The 22,510-nt window shown below is 56.8% G+C and overlaps 1 protein-coding gene across 2 annotated transcripts in view; it reads right to left on the bottom strand.

Annotated features, from left to right (window-relative positions):
• SLC12A5 (solute carrier family 12 member 5) overlaps nt 1-22,443 on the bottom strand; it is an 86,409-nt gene extending 63,966 nt beyond the window's left edge. For both annotated transcript variants that reach the window (XM_077336144.1, XM_077336146.1), the window contains exon 1: nt 22,266-22,443. In XM_077336144.1, the coding sequence (XP_077192259.1) occupies nt 22,266-22,389 (124 nt within the window). In that variant the 5' untranslated portion in view covers nt 22,390-22,443. The remainder of the gene's footprint in view (nt 1-22,265) is intronic.
• Nucleotides 22,444-22,510: the final 67 nt, after the last annotated feature.

Genomic DNA, 22,510 nt, shown 5'->3' with positions numbered 1-22,510 from the left:
CCGTCAGATGACTAGACAGCCACTGTCCCTTCCATCTCTTCTAGGATTCTAGGATTCTAAGCCCAAGGGGGCCAGGGGGCCCTTCTGTGGGAGGCTCCCTAGCAAGCAATTGTTTTGCACCAAGACACAGCAATGCTGTCTCTGCCTCCCCCGGGCAGAGTGCTAGAGGAGGTGGCACAAGGACCCCCTCCCAAGTCAGCCCCCTCCCCCCCTGGGGCCCCTAGAGCAGCCAGGGGGCCTTGCTCCTTGACTCCGGCCTCTATGCCTGGCTATCTCAGCCAGAGTTTTGTGATACCCGAAGGGCTCCTCAGCCTTAGAAGGCTTCCCCAAATGGATGGGGGTGAATTAATTTTTTATATATTTTTAAAATCTGTTAAATTTATTGGGCAATATCACTATATATGGCCATGTCAACCTGTCCCCCCCCCCCCACAATGGCCAGTGATGGGCCTGGAAGGTAGGAAGGACGAGGGTCCTGGGTGGGCATGTCCACAGCTCTGCTTCCAAACCATATTCTGCACCATCGTGCCACTTCCAGGGTGCCTTGAAGCCTGAAGGATGTTTTGGGGTTTCTCAAAAGTAAGAAGGCTGAGAGTGGCCTGACTGCCTCTTGCCCTTCCTCTGTAGCAACCAGCCATCCGGGTGCCCCAAAAGACAAGCAGGCTGAGCCACTAGTATGCGGGGAGGGGTCGGAAGGCCTGCAACAGCATTGTACTGGTTGCAGGTTACACATGTAAGAGGTGGTCCCCCCGTTCTGTACTGTCTATCCTGATAAGGAAGCTGTCTGTTTGTTTGTTTGTTTCAGTGGCTCCCACTGGCCCCCATAGTTCAGCCCCCTTCTCTGGGGAGTGATTCCCACCCCCTTGGCCAGGGCACTAGGGGAGCTTTTGGGGCTGCCTCATGCCTCTGAGCAGAAGTGGACAGGATTTGGCTGTTCAGCGGATGAGGGTGGGCTGCGCACGTGAAAAAGCACGCATCCCTAATCCCCGGATTACGGCTCCATTTCAAGAGACTGGTCATTCCCCCAGCAAAGTGGGCAGCGGGGGAGCGGGGGGGGGGGGCTTTCTCCAACACAGGAAGGCCAAACACAGTTCCAGGAAGGGGCAAACACAGAAGAGGGCAGGCCCATTGGGGGGAGTCGGAGGGGGAGCGATGCAGCGAAGGGGCTTCATGGGGCTCAGAGATCCCAAGGAGACTGCAGCCCTCCTCAACAGAGCCTTTGGGGTTTGGGGCGGGGAAAAGAGGGCCCCGGCCTCAAGAGCAAGGCCACTGCCGGACCGTGGAAGCCCAGCCCAGACCCTCACTGGCAACTGGGCAGGTAGTGGCCTGCAAGGAAGTCATTTGGAGAACCCTCCCTGGCTCCACCAGGACAGAAGAGCAAGTGGGGCACAGAGGCGGCTGAGGCTATCCCTGATGCTGCTTCCTAGTGCTGGAATCCAGAGGCTGCCTGCCTGCCTCTGGATGGGGAGGTTCTCTTTAGCCACCATGGCTAGTAGCCACAGAAGGACCTCTCCTCCAGGAACCTGTCCACCAACTCCCTTCTAAAGTGATCCATGCTCCCCACCTGGTGGTGAATTTCACATCTTAATCACTCGTTACGTAATGAGTGTCTATCCTGTGCCTTCTGTGTATCCTGTGCCTACTGCCCATTAACTCCACAGGGCATCCATGAGTTCTAGTCTACAGAAGGAAAAGCTCTATCCCAGGCATGATTTTAGGGAATGCTAGCTCATCTCCTTATTCTTTTCTCTCTAGAGTTGAAATTGCTAGACTCTCCAGTATCCCTTTCGAGATATGGCAGCCAGAACTAGACATGATATTCAAAATCAGGCCACATAGTTCTACAGATGTGTACAGCCCATGCTAGAATCATAGAATCCTAGAGTCAGAAGGGGTCAGACAGGCCACAAACCCTCTGCTCAGTGCAGGATCAGCCTCAAGCTTCCCACCTCCTTAGGCAGCCCCCTCCACTGCTGAACTAGACTCCTAGAATCCTAGAATGGGAAGGGTCCATGAAGGCCATCTAGTCCACCCCCTGCTCAGTGCAGGATCAGCCTCAGGCATCCAGGAGAAGGATCTGTCCAGCTGCTGGTTGAAGACCCCCAGTGAGGGGGAGCTCCCCACCTCCTTAGGCAGCCCCTTCCCCTGCTGAACTAGACTCCTAGAATCCTAGAGTGGGAAGGGGCCATGCAGGCCATCCAGTACACCCCCTGCTCAGTGCAGGATCAGCCTCCAGCATCCAGGAGAAGGATCTGTCCAGCCGCTGCTTGAAGACCCCCAGTGAGGGGGAGCTCCCCACCTTCTGAGGCAGCCCCCTCCACTGCTGAACTAGACTCCTAGAGTGGGAAGGGTCCATGCAGACCATCCAGTCCCACCCCCTGCTCAGGGCAGGATCAGCCTCCAGCATCCAGGAGAAGGATCTGTCCAGCCGCTGCTTGAAGACGGCCAGTGAGGGGGAGCTCCCCACCTCCTTAGGCAGCCCATTCCACTGCTAAACTACTCTGATATCTAGCTGGTACCATTCTACATTTAGTCTAAACACATGAGAATCATGGAAGGACCTTCAGGGTCATCTAATCCACCCCCCTGCAGACGGCAGGAAATTCACAACTCTCTGCTCCCCCCCCCACACACACACAGTGACCCCAATTCCATGCCCAGATATTTCCCCCCAAAACCTAGAATCCCTGGTCAACTTGGCCTGGAGGAAATTTGCCTCCTGACCCTAAAGGAGCGATTGGCATTTCTCTGGGCATGCAAGAAAGGGCCACAAGAGCCAAGCACGGATACATTCCCTTCTTCCCAGCCACTCACCATCTGCCCACATTCACAGAATTACTGCAAATCCTGTCCTCTGCTGCCCTCCTTCAGGTGACAACTTTCAGATATTCAAGAGAGCCCTCCTGTCCCCTCTCAGCCTCCTCTTCTCCAGGCTGGACATTCCCAAGTCCTCCAGGCTTTCCTCCCAGGGCTTGGTCTCCTGGCCTCAGATCATCCTCGTCACTCTCCTCTTTCCCCTCTCAATTTTGTCCACGCACTTATTCAAGTGAGACGCCCTGAACTGCACACAGGACTCCAGGAGGGGTCTGACCCATGCAGTTTTGATGTGATGCCTCCGTTAATACATCTGTCACTGGGAGTATCAAGCTGGGGGTGGGACTTACAGCCACAGGTAAGAGGCCCCTATGAGGCCCTCCTTGCAAAGCTGTCCTGGGCCCCTGTGGGGGGCCTCCAGAGGACACCTGGGTTTGTGCCACAGTGAGACACAGCATCAGACCGGATCCAGCATGGCCGCTCTTAGCTCTTGCGGCCCCAGTGACTGAAATAACCATGCCTGGAAGCCAAGTCCCACCCTTGGGCTAGGTGCTCCAGCAGATGTTGGCTGGGTGGCTTCATGCAGCCTTGGAGAAGAGGGATGATCTGGACCCATGTCGCTTTGAATTCAGGCCTGATGTGGGATGGATATTATCTTGGTCATGCTAACCTGACTCTTGCCGGCAAATTACAGGAGAAGTGCTTCCCCACTGAATCTCCCAGGTGTCTTGGGAGCCTCCGATTTCATCAGTTATCCTCCCCTTCTGAAGAGGCTAGTTCAGCTGGGCAGGGGGGGGGCACCATAAGGACATCAGCAGAGCCCTGCTGGATCAGAGCAGTCACCCACCTAGTCCAGCATCCTGCCGCACACAGGGGCCAGCCAGTCCCTCTGGCACAAAGGCCAAGGCCTTCCCAATCAAAACGTAAGAGCAGCCCTGCTAGATCCAGCTTCCAGCCTCTCTGTCTCACACAGCGGCCCAAAGCCTTCCTAAGAACATTAGCCACCCCCCACTGGGTCCTTCCAGTCCAGCACCCTCCTTCACCAGGCCCTCTGGATGGCCAGCAGAAGGGCACAGAGGCCAAGGCCTTTCTCCAAATCCCCTCGGGAGGTGCGGTTGGATCTGGGCTGCCCCCAAAGCATCTGAATCAGCCTTGATTTGGGCATGATTTGGCTGAATCCAGTCCAAATTTCCATTCCCCAATAAGTTTAAACAGCCACACCAACCTTGTCCAAATCGCCCAATCGTGATTTGGCACAATTAGTTGAGTCAGACAAGGGAAAGAGAAAGGGGAGAAAATCCCCTTTTTGTATTTTCTGGGGATTTTTTTTGGGGGGGGGGCTGGGCTGAGGTAGAGGTGCCAAAAGTACCTCAGAATTTCAAGAAGACTGGACCAGGGGGGGTCCAGTTCTAGGGACACCCAAAGAGGGTGCCCCCATCCCACCTCCATTGTTTCCTATGATGGGGATCTTATTTTTTCTCATCCTAGGAAATAAATTGGATAGGGGCACCCTCTGTGGGTGCCCCCAGAACTGGATCCCTTGGTCCAATCTTTTTGCACCTTGGCGGTTCTTTTGAGGAGAGGCGCCCGCAGCCCTGCTGCAAGTTTGATCACACCTCCTCTGACCCCCCCCCCACTTCCAGAGTCCAGAAAAGAAGAAAAGGGTGAAATCCCCAACAGCGCCGATTTAGCTGAATCCAATATATATATATATTCACACATTCCTAGTTACTTCCTGGCTCTGGGATTCAGAGGTAGACTGCCTCTGAATGTGGAGGTTCCCATCAGCCACCATGGCCAGTAGCCACTGATCAACTGGTCTGGCGTGCCTCAAGGGCTCCCCTCTTAGGCGATGGGAAGATCCCAGAAGGCTGCTCAGCTCAAGGGCCCTCCTGTCATGGGGCCTGCAGGGCTTCTTCTTGTCCCCTGTGCTCTGCAGCATCATCTCCTGCACATGAAACCATCAAGGGACTGGGAGCGAGCCCCCCCCCCCCCCCGGTTAGCCCCCGCAGAGCGTAAAGCCCTGCGGGGGATATAGGGCAAAAGGCGGTCCCTCATATATGCTGGGCCTAGACCACGGATGGCCTTGAAGGTCAAAACCAAAACCTTGAACCTGATCCGGAAGGCGACCGGTAACCAATGCAGCTGCCTCAGAACTGGCTGGATGTGAGCCCTCCATGGTGTAGCTGTGAGGACTCTAGCAGCCGCATTTTGGACGAGTTGCAGTTTCCGGATCAAGCCCAGAGGCAGGCCGGTGTAGAGCGAGTTACAGAAATCTAGTCTAGAGGTGACCGTCGCATGGATCACTGTGGCCAGGTGTTTGGAGGACAGCGCCCTGGCTAGAAGCCGAGCCTGGCGAAGATGGAAAAATGCCCGGCTAGCTACCTGTTTAACCTGTGCCTCGAGTGTTAGTGAATAGTAGAATAATAGAGTTGAAAGGGGCCTTCTGGGTCATCTAGTCCAACCCCCTGCACTATACAGGACACTCACATCCCAATCACTCATCTACTGTCACCTGCCATCCCTTTGCCTTCACAGGATCAGCCTCTGAGAGCCAATTTGGTGTAGCAGTTAGGAGTGCGGACTTCTAATCTGGCATGCCAGGTTCGATTCTGCGCTCCCCCACATGCAACCAGCTGGGTGACCCTGGGCTCAAAACTGTTCTGACTGAGCAGTGATATCAGCGCTTTCTCAGCCTCACCCAGCCCACAGGGTGTCTGTTGTGGGGAGAGGAATGGGAAGGCGACTGTAAGCCGCTTTGAGCCTCCTTCGGGTAGGGAAAAGCGGCATATAAGAACCAACTTCTTCTTCTTCTCTCCGTCAGATGGCTATATAGCTTCTGATTAAACATTTCCAAAGATGGAGAACCCACCACCTCCCGAGGAAGCCTGTTCTACTGAGAAACCGCTCTGTCAGGAATTTCTTCCGAATGTTTAGACGGAATTTCTTTTGAATTAATTTCATCCCATTTGTTCTGGTCTGTCCCTCTTGGGCAAGAGGGAACAACTCTGCTCCATCCTCCGTATGGCACCCTTTTAAATACTTGAAGATGGTGATCAGATCCCCTCACAGTGGTCTCCTCTCCAGGCTAAACAGACCAAGCTCCCCCAACCTTTCCTGGTCTCCAAACCCCTCACCATCTTTGTTGCCCTCCTCTGGACACGCTCCAGTTTGTCAACATCCCTCTTCCACTGGGTTGCCCAAAACTGAACACAAGACTCCAAGGGAGGCCGAACCAGAACAGAGTAAAGCGGTACCATCACCTCCCGTGATCTGGACACGATACTCCGTTTGATACAGCCCCAATTCCCATTTGCCTTTTTAGCCACTGAGTCACACTGCTGACTCATGTTCAATATGTGGTCTGCTAAAAACTCCTAGATCCTTTTCGCACATGCTACTGCCAAGACAAGTCTCCCCCATCCTATATTGGTGTATTTGGGTTTTCCTACCTAAATGCAGAACTTTACATTTGTCCCTTTTGAACTTCATTTTATTCAGTTTAGCCCACTTCTCGAGCCTATCAAGATCATCCTGTATTCCGTTGCTGTCTTCTGTTGTGTTTTCTACCCCTCCCAGTTTAGTATCATCTGCAGCGGTAAAAAAAGGCAAATGCCATTTTGGGCTGTATCAACAGGGGCATCACATCAAAACCACAAGATGTCATAGTCCCATTGTATACGGCACTGGTCAGACCACACCTGGAGTACTGTGTGCAGTTCTGGAGGCCTCACTTCAAGAAGGACGTAGATAAAATTGAAAGGGTACAGAGGAGAGCGACGAGGATGATCTGGGGCCAAGGGTCCAAGCCCTATGAAGATAGGTCGAGGGACTTGGGAATGTTCAGCCTGGAGAAAAGGAGGTTGAGAGGGGACATGATAGCCCTCTTTAAGTATTTGAAAGGTTGTCACTTGGAGGAGGGCAGGATGCTGTTCCCGTTGGCTGCAGAGGAAAGGACACGCAGTAATGAGTTTAAACTACAAGTACAACGATATAAGCTAGATATCAGGAATAAAAAATTTACAGTCAGAGTAGTTCAGCAGTGGAATAGGCTGCCTAAGGAGGTGGTGAGCTCCCCCTCACTGGAAGTCTTCAAGCAAAGGTTGGATACACACTTTTCTTGGATGCTTTAGGATGCTCTGGGCTGATCCTGCGTAGAGCAGGGGGTTGGAATAGATGCCTGTATGGCCCCTTCCAACTCTATGATTCTAGGATTCCAGGATCTGCAAATTCAATAAGTATCCCCTCTAATCCCTCATCCAAATCATTTATAAATATATGTTGAACAACACAGGCCCCAGGACAGATCCTTGGGGTACTCCACTTGTCACTCTTCTCCATTCAGAAGATGCTGAACCATTAAGGAGTCCACTCTGGGTACGATTTGTCAACCAGTTCTTGATCCACCCGCCCTGAACACACCCCAGCCAGGGATTGTCTCGCCCCTTCACTGAAGCAGCAGCAGGGGCTGTTTCCAGGCACAATGTGAAGAGCTTGTTTCCCCTCCTGCCTTTGGACCCGAGTCCTCCATGTCCCCCTGCTCCCGTAGTGCCCAGCCAGCCATGGAGGGAGCCCTCCCCGAGAGCCCTCCACCCTTTCTGTGCCCTCACCCTCCAAGGGGTTGAGATGCAGGTGGGCATTCTCTCGATCCCTTTGGAATACCCCCTCCCCCTTACAGTCTTTAAGCTGCCCAGACAAAATCCCTTTTCCCCTTGGCTCGTGTTCTCAATAGTTTTATGGTCTCCATGTGCCCTGAGCTCTGTGGTAAGAATGGTTCTGTGCGGTTTTTCAAGGCCTCCTTGCTTTTCTATTAAGAATGTGAGAATGTATTGCTTTAATTGTATGCAGCCTTAAGCAGGGCTCTGGAGAGGTGACGTGACAGTTCATAAATAAAATAAACAACACATTCAGGCGTTACAGTATTGGCCACTATTTCAAATCCCTTCCCTTTCCTTCCCAACATGCAGTTCTCCCTCTTCCCTGCTGCAGCCACGCTTTCCTTGGGCTTCCTGCCATCAGCCCCAGACCTCTTCCACACTCAAGACCAGGGGTAGTCAAACTGCGGCCCTCCAGATGTCCATGGACTACAATTCCCAGGAGCCCCCTGCCAGCATTCGCTGGCAGGGGGCTCCTGGGAATTGTAGTCCATGGACATCTGGAGGGCCGCAGTTTGACTACCCCTGCTCAAGGCCATCCAGGCCAGACCCCTCCCATCTATTTCAAGTTCTCGGTGGCGGGGGGCTTGTTACAAAGTGCATTGGCTCGTGCACACCTATGCTGGACTTGCCTTCCCCCTTCATTCTTGACCTGGAGCTCTTCCCAGTCAGCCCCGGTTTTCACCACCCTGAACAACTGGGTGTCGCCTGCAGATTCGCCCCCCAAGATGCTCACCTCTATGCACCGATGAATAAATTAAATGGTATCAAACCCAATACAGATCATTGTGGGAGCCTACTTCTAACTCCCCCCCCCCCCTTTGCGAGAACTGTCTGTTGATTATTTAACCACCCTCTCCTCCCGTAACGACTAAGTTCACTCAGGAGTCTTGGTGAGATACCTTGTCCAAACCCTTTGATAGTCCAGGTATATCATGTCCCCGTTGTCTATATCTCAAAGAACTCCTCAGGTTGGTGAGGCAGGACTTCCCTTTGCAGAAGTCATGCTGATTTTTAATTTATTTATATTTTATTTTATTTTATTTCTATACCGCCCTTCTATATGGCTCAGGGCGGTTTACATACAACATCACAGGGGATACATGGAACGAGTCAACATACAGCATAGTCAATATACAACAATAACAACCCAACAGAGTTTTCCCTCAGCAGGCCTTATCCCTCCATTATTATTATTATTATTATTATTATTATTATTATTATTATTATTATTATTATTATTATTATTATTAGATTTATTTCCCGCCTTTCCCGACAGACTCGAGGCGGGTCACAGCAACTAACCCCATTAAAATTCCCATTAAAACATCAATCTACTAACATGACAGCTAAAAATCCCATTCCTCCCCCAATTATGCACCTAACAAGTCTGTCTTTGATGACAGTTTCTACTAAATTGCCTGGAACTGACATTGGGCTGGTTGGCCTGTAATTTCCCAAATTCTCTCCGAACCTCTCTCTAAAGATCTCTATAATATTTGGTCGAGTCTGGCTGCACTGAGAGTCGTAGGTCCTGTGGTTTGGTGGCCCCGTTCCACTGTCCCTTGGCAGCACCTGGACAACTGCTGCTTGCTCTGGTCCATCATGTGCCCCCCCCCCTCAGTGCTCCTTAAAATCTACATGAAACTGCTGGGGGATTTGTCAGGGGATCTGGACTGAGGTGTCACCAAATGCAGATGCTGGAGGAGGGCACAGCGTGGGGGAGGGGCATCAACCACAGCTTGGTCCAGGGGAGTCTACAACGCTGCTGGTCCGTGGAGAAGCTGAGTGGGGGCTGTGGAGACAGCCCCTCGAGAGGGGCTTGCCCTCCTCCTGAAGGAGCAGATCTGTAGCTTGATGGTGCTGGATCCTGGCCCACTCAGGCCTCCTCTAGGGCACTAGGCCCCCTTGGTCAGCCTCAGGCCAGCTACAGCCATTCCTCAAAAAACTTGACCTGATCAGTGCTCAGGTTAGACTACTGCAAGGAGCTCTGTTTGGGTCTGCATTTGAAAACTGTTCTGGAATTTCAACCAAACTCCTGTGGGGGTTGGGGGGACAGGAGGCAGGGATCCCCTCTCACTCCTCTGTGGAAAGAGCTGCACCCCCTGCCTGGATCTTTCTGACTGCCATTCAAAGTGCTGCTTCCTGCTTTAAATGCCCTTCCCAGCTTAAGGCTGGGGGAGTTGAGGGACCCACCCATACAGCCCACCCTGCCAGCTGAAATCTACCCCCCCTCCCCAGCCCTGCTCGCTGCACCCTCACCCTGAGCAACCAGGGACTGGGGATTCACTAAGGCAGGGGTAGTCAACCTGTGGTCCTCCAGATGTCCATGGACTACAATTCCCATGAGCCCCTGCTATCAAACGTTGGCAGGGGCTCATGGGAATTGTAGTCCATGGACATAGAATCATAGATTCATAGTTGGAAGGGGCCGTACAGGCCATCTAGTCCATCCTCCTGCTCAACGCAGGATCAGCCCAAAGCATCCTAAAGCATCCAAGACATCTGGAGGACGGCAGGTTGATTACCCCTGCACTAAGGCATCCTGCCCCTCACCCGCCTGGCCAATGACCTCCTTCCCCACCAAGGCCCACCTGGCCCCTGCTTGAAGCTGTCTTCCGCCAGGCTTCTGTTAAGGGGCTGAGCTTCCAACATAGTTTCCGAGTCCGCTTCTCACCTTAGGTCTGTTTTATGTGAATCACTCCAGCCTGTTAAATATTTTAAGCTGTTTTTGTGTTCTAGTTGCATCTTTTAACAGCTGGGCTTAGATGGGCATTTGCATTTAATTTTTATGCTGTTCTGTGATTTGATCCCGTCTCACTTTTCTAGGCTGCCTTGAGGAGGTCTCTCACAAGGCAGCACAGAAATCTTCCCAACAGCAGCTCCTCTTGGCCCTGGCCCGGGCAGATCCGGCTGCTGGGCATGCAGATTGTGTCCCGTCCCCCCCCCCACCGCAGCTTCTGGGGCCTCCTCCCTTCTCTCTGTGGGAGCCACAGGACTCCCTCCCTCCCTCCCTTCCTCCCTTCCTTCCTTCCTTCCTTCCCTCCCACCCTCCAGGGTGGCCTCTGGGGCCATGGAGAATGGCTGTTTAGCCCCTAGCCTAGGCCTGAATTCAGCTATCATTTGTGTAGGAAAAGTGCCCCAGAGCTGCCAAAAGCAGGCTGTGTGCCTCCATTCTCTGCCCCGGTGCAAAGGGCCTTTGAGGTCACGTAAGCGTCAGGCCTCCTGCAGACCCTGGGACGCTCTCCTCCGTTCACGTGTGGCAGGTGGGCTGTCTGAATGACCTGGGCCTCCATTGATAAGGAGGGATCCAAGATCACACCCAGGTTGCTGACAGTAAGACCCCCAACCCTGGGGAAGAGGCACCCTCCTGCATCTCCTCCGGAGAATAGCCTGAGACAGATCCATGGGAACTAGAACGGCACCCCTGCTTAGCACCCCTGTGAACAGTGCGCCCCCAGGAGGCCATATTGGATCAGAAGAGTTGGTTTTTACACCCTGCTTTTCACTACCCAAAGGAGCCTCAAAGTGGCTTACAAGTTCCTTCCCTTACTCTCCCCACAACAAACACTCTGTAAGACAGATGAGGCTGAACGAGCTCTGAGAGAACTGCTCTGTGAGAGCAGCTCTAAGAGAACTGTGACTGGCCCAAGTTCACCCAGCTGGCAGCATGAGGAGGAGTGGGGAATCAAACCCAGCTCCCCGTATTAGAGGTTGTCGCTCTTAAGCCCTGCACCAAGCTGACCATCAATCCAATAAAAGTCGGTCTTGTCTGTCAGCCTCATCTCTCTCTCAGGGGGTCTCTTGTGGGGAGAGGAAAGCAAGACCCTTGTAAGACAACTGTGCAATTCCTCCTCTCCCCCCCCCCAGCTCTTCCTCCTCCTCTCCTCTCCTCTCCTCCCCCTCCTCCTCCTCAGGCCCGAGGGTTGAGCCTCCACGTGAGAGAGGCGGCAGCAGCAGCAGCAGCAGCCTCTCAGCCACCGACCGACCGACCGACCGCAAGGGCGGCTGTCCCATCCAATCGGCCAGGAGTTCCCTCGCAGCACCTGGGTGCTCGTGCATGCCCACAGCAAATGGCAAGCCCAGGGTGATCCTAACACAGCCTGGCAGCCGCCTCGACAGCCATCCCGCTCCCCCCCCCCGCGCCTCCCACTCCGGGTTACACTTGCGCAAGGGCTCCCTCGTGCACGGAAGGATACAGACGCGGGATCTGCTGCCAGAGGAGGCCAAAGTCAGCCCCCAGCACCAGCCCATTCATGGGAAAGAGGGTCTATCAGTGGCTACTAGCCACGGTGATGGAACCTCCATGTCCCGAGGCACACAACCTCTGAATGGCAATGCTGAGAGCCCGCAGCAGCGGAGGACCTCCGCCTGGCCCTCTGAGGAGCTGGTTGGCCGTCATGGGGGACAGGAGGATAACTCAGACGGACGGCTGTTCTGACCCGGCAGGGCCCTTCGGATGTTCTTGCGATGCTCGGAGAAGCCTTACCTATCGAGCTGCTACCCTCAGAGGCAGCCACCCTCTGAATCCTGGGGCCAGGAGACAGCATCGGGGAATGCCTCAGCCTCCGTGCCCTGCTTGGCTGGCCCCCTTGGAAAACTGGCTGGAGGGTGGGCTGGATGGGCCCTCCCTGTTCTGACCCAGCAGGGCCCTTCCGAGGCTCTTGGGCTCTGCAGGAGCTCTCTGCACTTCTCCACGATTTGTCACTCCGTGATTCCAGCGCACAGGGCAGGTGTGTGACCAACGTGAGGAAGAGCAGGAGGAAGTCCTCGGCTTTGCGGGAGATGGGCAGCATGAGGCACCCAAGGGCTGAGCCAGCGCTAACAGCCATGGTGCCTGAGGGCCTCTGGGACACTGCTCCGTGGGGGTCCCATCCAGCTGATGGTGCTGGCTGATCCTCAGTCACCTGCCTTCAGCCTCAGTCAGGAAGAGTCTCAAGGGGGCTTCCATGGACTGGTTGGCAGCAAAGGACTTTGAGATGTCTCTTTGTCTCAGCCGCCAGCCACAGAGTCAGACACAAAGAAGCAGTCCGCCTCATTGCTGCCCTTTGGTTATGCAGACGGTGAATTTCCTTCCTTCCTTCCTCCCTTCCTCCCTTCCTCCCATCCTTCCTTCCTTCCTTCCTTCCTTCCTTCCTTCCTTCCTTCCTTCCTTCCTCTTTCTCCCGCATGACACCCAGAGGGCAGGATGGATTCCCACATCTCTCCCCATCCTACTTATTGAGACAAGATTAGAACTTTCCTATCTGGAAATGGATTTCCTATAATAAAGTCATTACTTGATGCTTTGTTTGTTGTTTCCTTGCTTGCCCCACCTAAGGAGCTTCTGCTGCAGCTTCCAGCCATCGGGCACTCTGCTCATTATGGGAATATCCCCCTTAATATTCCAGCAAAGTACATTAGGGCAGGAGAGACCTTCCTGGGGGCTGCTGGTGACCACAGCCCCGATCCTCCCTCCTCTGCTGCCTTGGCAGGGCTCCTGGGCCCCGGCCGGCCACTGCTGGCTTTGGTTGGGCCGCTTCCTCTGCGCCTTCGGGGGCACGGCAAGAACAAGGGTGCCGGAGAGAACGCGCAGAGTTCCAGGGGGGGAGCGGTGCTGCCTCATCCTGCTTCTCCCGGAGACCTGGGGGGGGGGGGCAGGGGCAGGGGCAGCGGCTCCTCCCCCTGCGTCCGGCGGGCTCCAGCGAGACAGGCGGCCCGGTTGCCAGGAGACCAGCCGCTGGTTGCCACGGAAAGGGTTGCCATGGCGCTGCGGCTGTAGCCCGACCAGGCGACGTGTGTGCGCCGCTCCTCCCTCCCCGGGACCGGCCCGGGGACCTGTCGGCGGGGGGGGGGGGGGCGCCCTCCGGCTCGGGGATGCTCCTGGGGAGGGGGCTCGGCCTCCCCCTCCCCTTCGCCCGCGGCCAGGGCAGCTGTGCCCCCCCCCGCCCAGAGGAGCGGGTGGGGAGGGGGTGGGAGCGGAGGGGAGGGGACGGGGGTGGGGAGGATCTCGGGCGGGGGAGACCCCAGTCCGCCGTCCCCTGCCCCCTCCCTTCCCTTGCAGGGGCTGGGGAGCCGGAGCCGGAGCCGCCCCCACAGACAGGCTCGTGTGGCTGCGGAGGCCTCTGACAGTTTGGGGGCAGAGCGGGGGCGGCTCAGGCAGGGAGGGCGGGAGGGCGGGAGGGAGCTGGGCGCCAGGGAAGCAGCCCCAGGAGGCGCGCCTGCGCCTCCGTCCCCCTCCGTCCCTCCTTCCCCCAAGGGGGCCTTGGCCAGAGCGCCCTGACGCCCCCCCCCTGCTCTTCTTTAGCCCCCGGAGCCGGCGCCCCTGAGGCAGGCCGGCCAGCCCTGCGGAGGAGGCCAGGCCACCCGAGGGGTCTCTGCTGGGCTGGCGAGGCGGAGGGATCCGAGGGCGCCCTCTCCCCTGCCTCCGGAACTCACTCCATGTCCAAGTCGGCCTAAAAGGAGGCCGCTGTTCCGACGCCGGCCAGGACAGGTGGGACAGCAGGGAAAGCGTGCCCCAGTAGGTGGTTGGCAGCGGTGGAAGAGCGGGGGGGGGGGGGGGAGAGCAACTGTCCCTGTTCCCTTTCGGAAAGAGACAAGGGGGAGCGAACAGGCACACAGGGACTCCCCCCCCCCCAATGGCTCCCGGCTGTCTATAGGATGGGAGGCTGCAGCCCCCTGCCGCGTGGCTTAAAGCGTGTCCGTCCGACTGAGCCGGAAGTGGGGGAGAGCCGCCTTCAGCAGGGGCGTCACGGGACAGAGCGGGCCGGGGGGGGGGGCAGGGGGGAGCGCCGGGGCAGCCCAAGGGCTCCGGCCTCAGGGATTTCCACGGCCCAGAGGAGCCGCGAAGGAAGAAGCGGGTTTCCGCAGCAGCCCCCTTGAGCCACCAGGGAGCGCCAGAGGCCCGTCAGACGGCGCGGATTTCGGCCCAGGCTCCTTGGCGGTGAGGTCCCGGGGCGAGCCTTCGTGTGCTCTCTCTCCGGGGCTGGAGCCCGCGCCAAGGGCAAGCGCGCTACAGGCTCTCCTCTCCCCTCCCCGGGAAGGGTCCGTCTACTCCGGCATCCCATCTCATCCCGGCGCCGGCCAGCTCTTCGGGACAGGCGGCGGCAGGGCGCTTAGGCTCGCTCTGGCTGCTCTCCCGCGTGTCCCGGGACTTCGAGGGCAGACCAGCCATGGCCACCCCGGACGCTCTCCCAGCCTCTTCATCCTTTCATCCTCGGGCAGGGACTCCAGCCCCCCCCCCCCCATCATCCTGGTTGCTCTTCTTACTTTTGCCAGCTCTGCTGCTGTGTCCTTTGGGGGGGGGGGGTCGGAACGCAGCACAGGCCGTTTTATGCCGACCCCATCCCTGTTCGGCACTGCAGCCCCCTCGTTTGACACTTCCACTGAGCTTTAAGCTACGACCCTGAGTTCATTTCCTCTCTCAGATCTTTTCCCCATGAGCCTCTGCTGGAAGTTGGGGTTTTTGTCCCAGTGTGCATCTCCTGCCACTCAGAAACCCTGCCCTTCACTTGCCACATCGTCACCCCCTCAACCGCTTTGTGGAGATGCCCTCGGATTGTGTTATCGGCATCCCTGGCCCAGCACAGCCACCCCCTGCTCAGGGTCACTTAGGAACAAGTGAAGGCCAGTCTTGGAGGGGCCCCATGGCTCCCTTCCCCTTTGGGGGGCAGCCGTTTCAATCTGACCTCTCCCCCCCCCCCGCCTGCTCAGTCTACTCAGGAGCCGGGGGGGGGGCACCTGGCTGAAAGATTTTTGGCAGCCCAGGCACAGGTGCTCTGAGGGGCCCACTTTATCCCCTGGATTGCTCACTGTCTCAAAGGACCCCAATTGTGAGTCAGGAGGCAAACATGAAGCACCTCCAAGCCTGGCCAAGACAGGAGGGGAGAAAAGCTACCTCTGATTCCAGGACAATCATAGAATCACACAGTTGGAAGGGACCTCCTGGGTCATCTAGTCCAACCCCCTGCACTATGCTCCCAACACTATTGCTCATCCACTGTCACCTGCCACTCCCCAAGGAAGCCTGTTCCATTGAGAAACTGCTCTCACTGTCAGAAACTTATTCCAGAAGTTTAGACTGAATTTCTTTTGCATTAATTTCATCCCCTAGAATAATAGAGTTGGAAGGGACCTCCTGGGTCATCTAGTCCAACCCCCTGCACTATGCAGGACACTCACAACCCTCTCGCTCATCCACTGTCACCCGTCACCCCCTTGAGCCAGATTCAGCCTCTCCGTCAGAGGGCTCTCCAGCCTCTGTTTAGAAACCTCCAAAGACGGAACATCTCATCATGTGCAGGTATGCATAGCAGGCACAAGCTGGGCTCTCTGTCCCTGTGCTGCCTGCCGCTGGCCCTCCTGTGCCATTCCTTGGGTTGGGCCTGGGTGAGGAAGACCGCCATTGGCCACGACATGTCAGGCGCTCCCTCTGGCCACCCCTGTGCAGACAGACCCCGGGGTTTTCTGGAAGATGCTCTGAGGAGCACTAGCCTGTGGTTGGCGTGTGGCAGCCTCTCACATTAGATATTCTAATGCCGGTTGACAGGATCCAGGCTCCGTCTCGTGGCATTTGATAAGTAGCCCGGCAGGCCATTCCTTTGGAGTTTGCTGCTGAAGGCTGCCAATGGAAGGCTGGCCTCAAGAGCCCTTGAATCAACGTTTCCCCCTTGAACTATGCTCAGCATTGCTGTTTCCTTCAGGGGGTCGCTGCGTTGGTCAAAGTAGCATAACAAAGTTTGATTCCAGGGGCCCTCGAAGGCCAATCCAGTAGGGGTGCATCTGCACCCGAAAGCTTCCACCTTGACTGAATTGGTCTTAAAGGGGCCATGGCCTCCAACTCTCTCCCATTTCTCATTGAAACATGTGTTACAGTGGGCACCTTTGGCAAACTTACTAACACGTTTGTTTCATCTCTAGCTGATGATATCTTTGGAAAGGAGTCTTCCTCCCTTCCCCATAAACATCTGGAAAAAGTTCCTGACAGAGTGGTTCCTGAGTGGAACAGGCTTTCACGGGAGGGGGGTGGGTTCTCCTTTCCTAGAAGTTTCTAAGCAGAGGATAGAGAGTCATTGACAGAAATGCTGATCTTATGAGCTTGAGCAGATGGTGAGTGGGTGGGCAGGAAGCGATGTGCCAGGGTTTGTCTCTGGTGGCCCTTCCTTGGACCCAGGGAATTGCTGGTCACCATGGTGGGATGGCAGGTGAATTCCCTCCAGGCCAGGCTGGATTCTGGAGATTTTTGGTGGGGAAGGGGCATTACATTTTTGCATTAAATTGGGGGTCACTGTGAGTAGGCAGGTAGTTATGAGTTCCTGCCTTGTGCAGGGGGTCAAACTAGATGACCCTGGAGGTCCCCTCCAGCTCTGATTCTATTATCCTAACTAGCTGCACGGGTTCAGCCTCCAATTTGCGGGAATTTTCAAAAGCACATGAGGAGGAAAATCTGCTCTCCACTTAGGGCGCCTCCCAACCCCCACTCGGATCTCAGGCCTAAAGAAAGAGCTACTCTGAGCTTCTGAACCCTCCCGGACAGCATTATGATGAGATTTGTATCTGCATATCAGCCCTCTCTGTGGACAGGCTTTACAACATGTTAAAATTAGGTTCAAATACAATAAAAGCCATAAGGCAATAAGTACATGGATCTGTCTGCGACTTTCCCCTGTGGGATTTTGTTCTGGAGAGGGAAGGATTTCCCTGCCTGGTTCCGGCCTGGTGGGAAAGGGCCATCTCGCAGGCCCTGCAGAACATGCAAAGTTCCGCCCGAGCCTGGCCAGGTGGGAGCCAGGGCCAAAAAGGCTTGTGGGCCAGGGACCACCTACAGGTTAGCCTTGGAAGGCCGTAATGCTCTCCTGGGGGCCTTCCGGGAAAGGCAGACATGCTGGGTCCCGCCCGCCCACCCACGTAAGGCAAAGCAGGTTAGCGCCAGGACCTTGCACTTCACCCGGAATGCCCCTGACCACCCGGCAGCTGCGCAAGGACAGGTTGTACAGGGGTTGACTACGGTGTCTGGGAAGGACCTGGGCAGCTGCATTTGCCTCCACTTGCAGCTTCTGGATCAAGGCGAAGGGCAGACCCGTGTCGAGCGAGTTACAGCAGTCTAACCAGGTGACCATCACACGGATCGCTGCAGCTAGGTTTTCTGGGGTCAGGAAGGGTGCTAGTAGCTTCAGCTGGCGAAGGTGGGGGGACGCCTGGCGTGGTGCCTTTTGGTGACCTGCAAGAGCCAGTGTGATGTACTGGTTCAAGTGTCAGGCTGGGATCTGGGGGGGCCCGGGTTCAAATCCCCACTCTGTCCTGGATGACCTTGGGCCGGTCACGCTCCCTCAGCTGCAGCTGCCTCGGAAGGCTGGGAGAGGAGAAGGCTCTTGTGCGCTCCGAGCCCCACTGAGAAGGAAAGCAGGGAGCAAAGGAAGGGAATGAACCCCAACCAAACTGCTATGACCCCCGTCGGTCAGTCGCCTCTGCTCAGCCCCCTCTGCGGTGCTGCTCACTCCGGCTTTTCTTCCCAAGAAGGAGGGGAACGGTCTGCCAGCTGCACATGAGCCTGTTTCCACCTGTTTCTGTAAATCAGGGGTAGTCAAACTGCGGCCCTCCAGATGTCCATGGACCACAATTCCCAGAAGCCCCTGCCAGCGAATGCTGTAAATGTTTCCCCGCTCCCCAAAGAGGGACCCCACCCCCTCCGCCATCTTTTCTCCATCTGAGAAGTTTTTCAGAAGGCATTAAAATGATTTAATTTCCATGTTCAGGCTTTGAGGGGAGGGGCCCAGGCCGGGGGGGGACCGTGACGGGGACAGAGAATCGGTCGGGCAGCTCTGCCTGTGTTCTTGGCCACCTCCCTCTCCTGCCTTTGCACCCCCAAAGGCTCCCTTGCCCCCCTTTCTCGGCCCCTCCTTGCTGGCTCTGGCAGCAGCCCCCCCCCCCACTCCAATTTTCTTGCTTTGGTTGAATCCCGGACCACCCCAGTGGGTGGGACATGGGAGCTAAGGCTGGGTCCTTTAGACTAGCAACGTCCAGTAAATAAGGACTCCAACCGAGCCTCCGAGTACAAAAATGATTGTAGCAGCAAAGTCAGTCAAACCCCACCACACACACACATTGAGGGTTGCCAACCTCCAGGCAGAGTCTGGAGATCTCCTGGCATTCCAACTGCTCTCCAAGACACCAAGTTCAGTTCCCCCAGAGGAAACGGCCCCGTTGGAAGGTGGGCTCCATGCATCGTCCCCACAAATGTCCCTCCCCCACCCTCAGACTCCACCTCCCAAATCTCCAGGTATTCCCCAACCAGAAGTCGGCAACCCTGTACACGGCAGCTCCCGGTGCAAAGGCCCTGGGCTAGAACATGGGGGGGGGGAGGTGGGGAAGGGGCTTGCTTCTTGCTGAGCAAATGGGCACACTCCTGCCTGCCTGTTTTTCCCGCCCCCAGGGGGAAGGACCCGGATTCAGGCCAGCTCATGCCCCGGGTGAGCACCAGAAAGCCTGCTCAGAACCACACAGTAATGGGTTTAAACTACAAGTACAACGATATAGGCTAGATATCGGGGGGGGGGGGAATTCACAGTCAGAGTAGTTCAGCAGTGGAATAGGCTGCCTAAGGAGGTGGGGAGCTCCCCCTCACTGGCCGTCTTCAATCAAAGGTTGGATACACACTTTTCCTGGATGCTTTAGGATGCTTAGGGCTGATCCTGTGTAGAGCAGGGGGTTGGACTAGATGCCCCTTCCAACTCCATGATTCTAGGATTCTAGGATTCTAGTCTGAACTAATAGCAGGGCTGAAATATCCACCTTCAGTTTCCGGGTTAAGCAGAGGCAGATCTAGAGGGTGGACAGATCCTTCTCCTGGATCCTTGAGGCTGATCTGGCATGGAATAGGGGGTGGGGCTAGATGGCCTCTGTGGCCCCTTCCAACTCTATGATTCTATGATTCTAACCAGAATCAGAACCAGCAGCACAAGCAGGCTGGGAATGCTCCCCCTGCAAGAGGCCCACTGAGTCAGACCGGCAGCCACTCTCCAGGGTCCTGGGTGGGGTCTCTCCCATCCTTTAACTGGGGGTTAAGGGTTGGACTGGGCCTGGGCCTTCCTGATTGCCCAGCAGAGGCAAGACACAAGCCCCAGCTGGGCAGCTCTGAGCCAGGAGGATTCCCCAGGGCGACGGTCCAACTGAGAGTGGACTGCCAGAGGCGCAGGAGGAGGGGAGCCGGGGCCCTTTCTGGCTGGCCCTTTCTTCCTGAAACAATCTCTCTGTCTCTCTCTGTCTCTCTCTTTCTGTCTCTCTCTCTCCCTCTCTCTCTCCTTTGGATCCTGGGGGTCCCTTCCAACTCTATGATTCCAGGGGGGCCAAGGCAGCTTTTGTCCTCTTCCTCTCTCCCATTTTCTCCTCACAACAAACCTGAGAGGGAGGTGAGGCTGGGGGCATGGGACCCAGAGAGCTTCCGGGGAACAAGTGGAGATTCCCACCTGGGTCTCCTAGCTACTCATTTGACACCCCCCTGGCTAGTCGGAGGACTAGAAGCAGACCCGAAAGGCAGCTTAATCCACCCTCCTTTCAACGAGAACTCTGCCTGACTGGGCATCTCAGGTAGGTGCCAGGCCAGCTCCAAAATGCCAGCTGCCAGGAGGAGGAGCCCGGCTCCTGGCGACCACTGCAGGAGGGGCCAGAAGGAAGACTGTTTGGGGAGAACGTCTGAACTGAGGGATGGGCAGGGTGGAAGGAGCCAGTCAGTCCCTCAAGAGGGGTTCATACATTTAGACTCCGTGCTTCTCAAGGAGACCCACAACACAACTAGGAGCAAGGCAACAGAGGCTGGGGCGAGGGCGATGCTGGCCCCAGGATTACGGCTGGAGACACAAGGGATTTTGGTGGTTCTCCCATCTTCATCTCACCGTGATCCGGCAACGTGGATCCCTGCCACCTGAACCTACTCTAATGAATGCATTCTACATGGGTCTGTCCTTGAAGACAGCTTGGAAAGTTCACCTGGGGTCCAGAAGGCCACAGCCAAGATTTGCCGTCATGCTTGTCTGTCTGAAGCAGCAGTTTAGGGGTGTGAAGTATTGCAGGTGCCCCCAAGAAACACCCCTAAGCTGAAGGAGGGCCGGGGCTAGGGAAAACTTGAACACAGACCAAGAGATAGGAAGGTGTCCGTGCTCTTGAGGTGACTCTAAAAGAGACAGTAGAATGTACAGTATGGCTTACCCATGGGGAGCCATACTTTACATGTGGGTACAGAGTGGCCAGTCACAGTCCTATTAGAGCAGATCTCACTGAGTAGTTCTGTCAGGGCTCTCTCAGCCTCACCTCCCTCACAGGGTATCTCTTGTGGGGAGAGGAAAGGGAAGGCGACTGTAAACCGCTTTGAGACTCCTTTAGGAGTAACCCAGCTATGTCACGCCACTCCTGTCTGACGCCTGCTGCTCTCCCCTGCTTCTAATGAGGAGGAGCCCTCCAGTTTGGCCGGGGGGGGGGGGGGTTGACCAACTCTGCTTCTCCTGGTCATCTGCCCGGAGTCTCTGTGGGAAAGGTGAGCTCTGAAGGAAGGGAGGAAGGAAGGAAGGAAGGGAGGAAGGAAGGAAGGAAGGAAGGAAGGAGAATTTGAATTCAGGAAGGGAGGGAGGGAGGGAGGACATACAACTGGGCTACGGAATGAGAGGAGAGAGGAATAGAAAAACAGCACAGGACATTCTGTAACGAATGCCGGAAAAAAATTGATGCCTGGAAAATGAACTATCCTGGTATCTCTTCCCCCCCCCCCATAGCCTCACCTTGGTCCATTCTTTGCACTACCTGGAGTGTCCGACAGTTTTCAAAGGCAGGCCCACCTGCAGCACCTGCCCATAATCAAATCTGAATGTAACCGGAGCTGGGACCACTGTGGTCCAACCAAGCTTCTCAAGGAATGGCCAGAGGCGATGGGGGGCTCTGAGGACCAGGGCTCCAATAGGAAGCCACGATCCAGCAGCACTTCCAAGCCCTGAAGCTGCTCCTGGGGGGGGGGGTGCAACCATGCCCTCATGACAGGCTGACTCCAGGCTCCTCCGGCAGCTTCAGCACTGACTGACCACACCCCTGTGTCCCAGCCCTCCTGCACCCCACTTCCTCCTCTGGTCCCTGTTCTGGATGGCCACAGACCCCCCCCCCCGCCTCAGCTGTAGAAGGGAAATGGGGGGCATAATGGTGACCCCTCCTTCTGGCCTCAGGAGGACTTCTCCCCCCAGCATCAACACTGTCTAGTGGAAGCTCTGAGTCTGAGACGCCAAGAAAGGGAAATCTGGCAAGACACCCATCTCCTCCTGCTCCTTGCCCTTCTGGGTCCTGCTGCCCCCTGGAAGAGTCCCCCCCCCCCAGACCCAGTCATGGTTCCCCCTGCCCGCCAGCCAGTCGCCCTTTCCGGGGGAGGGAAGGTCAAGGCCGGCAAAGTGCTGAAGCGGACGGCGGCTCGGGTTGCGCCGATCGATACGCCTCCGGTAAGGGGAGCTGCAAGCCCGGCGGCTACGGGGAGCGGGTCCTGCTGGCCCCCTCCGGCGCCGCTATGCTCACGGGGGCGAGGGGGGCAGGCGGGAGGGAGCCCGGGGGAGGGGGCGTGGCTCCCCGACGGCACCGGAGCCCAGCCGAGCCCAGCCGGGCCGCCTCCCTCCACCCGGGGCGTCCCCCTCCCGCCTCGCCGCAGCCCACCGCGCCTCCCCCCAACCGGCCGCCCCACCGCCGCGGACGAGATGCGCCGCCGGACTGCCCGGGAGGCCGAGGCCAAGAGCGCCCCTCCCGCCCGCTCCCGCTCCCGCCCGCCTGCTCCCGCCCGCGCCCAGCCCTTACCTGGCCCGCCCGGCTCCGGCCCCGCGGCCCCTCCGGCCCCTGCGGCTCCCGCTGCCGCTCCTGCCGCTCCGGCGGCGCCCGGGCGCGGCTCCTCGCCGGCGGTGACGGTGAAGCGGCGGCTCATGCCCTGCCTGGCCAGCTCCGCAGCCTCCCGCCGGCCGGCCGGCCACAAGTGGGTGGGGCTCGCCCGCCGCCCCGCGCGGCCCTAGCGCCGCCCTCCGGCAGTGCCGCCGCGCCCTCCTGGC

Source organism: Paroedura picta, chromosome 4 (assembly GCF_049243985.1).
Source record: "Paroedura picta isolate Pp20150507F chromosome 4, Ppicta_v3.0, whole genome shotgun sequence".
Lineage (NCBI taxonomy): Eukaryota > Metazoa > Chordata > Lepidosauria > Squamata > Gekkonidae > Paroedura > Paroedura picta.
This window is presented reverse-complemented; position numbering and strand designations above follow the sequence as displayed.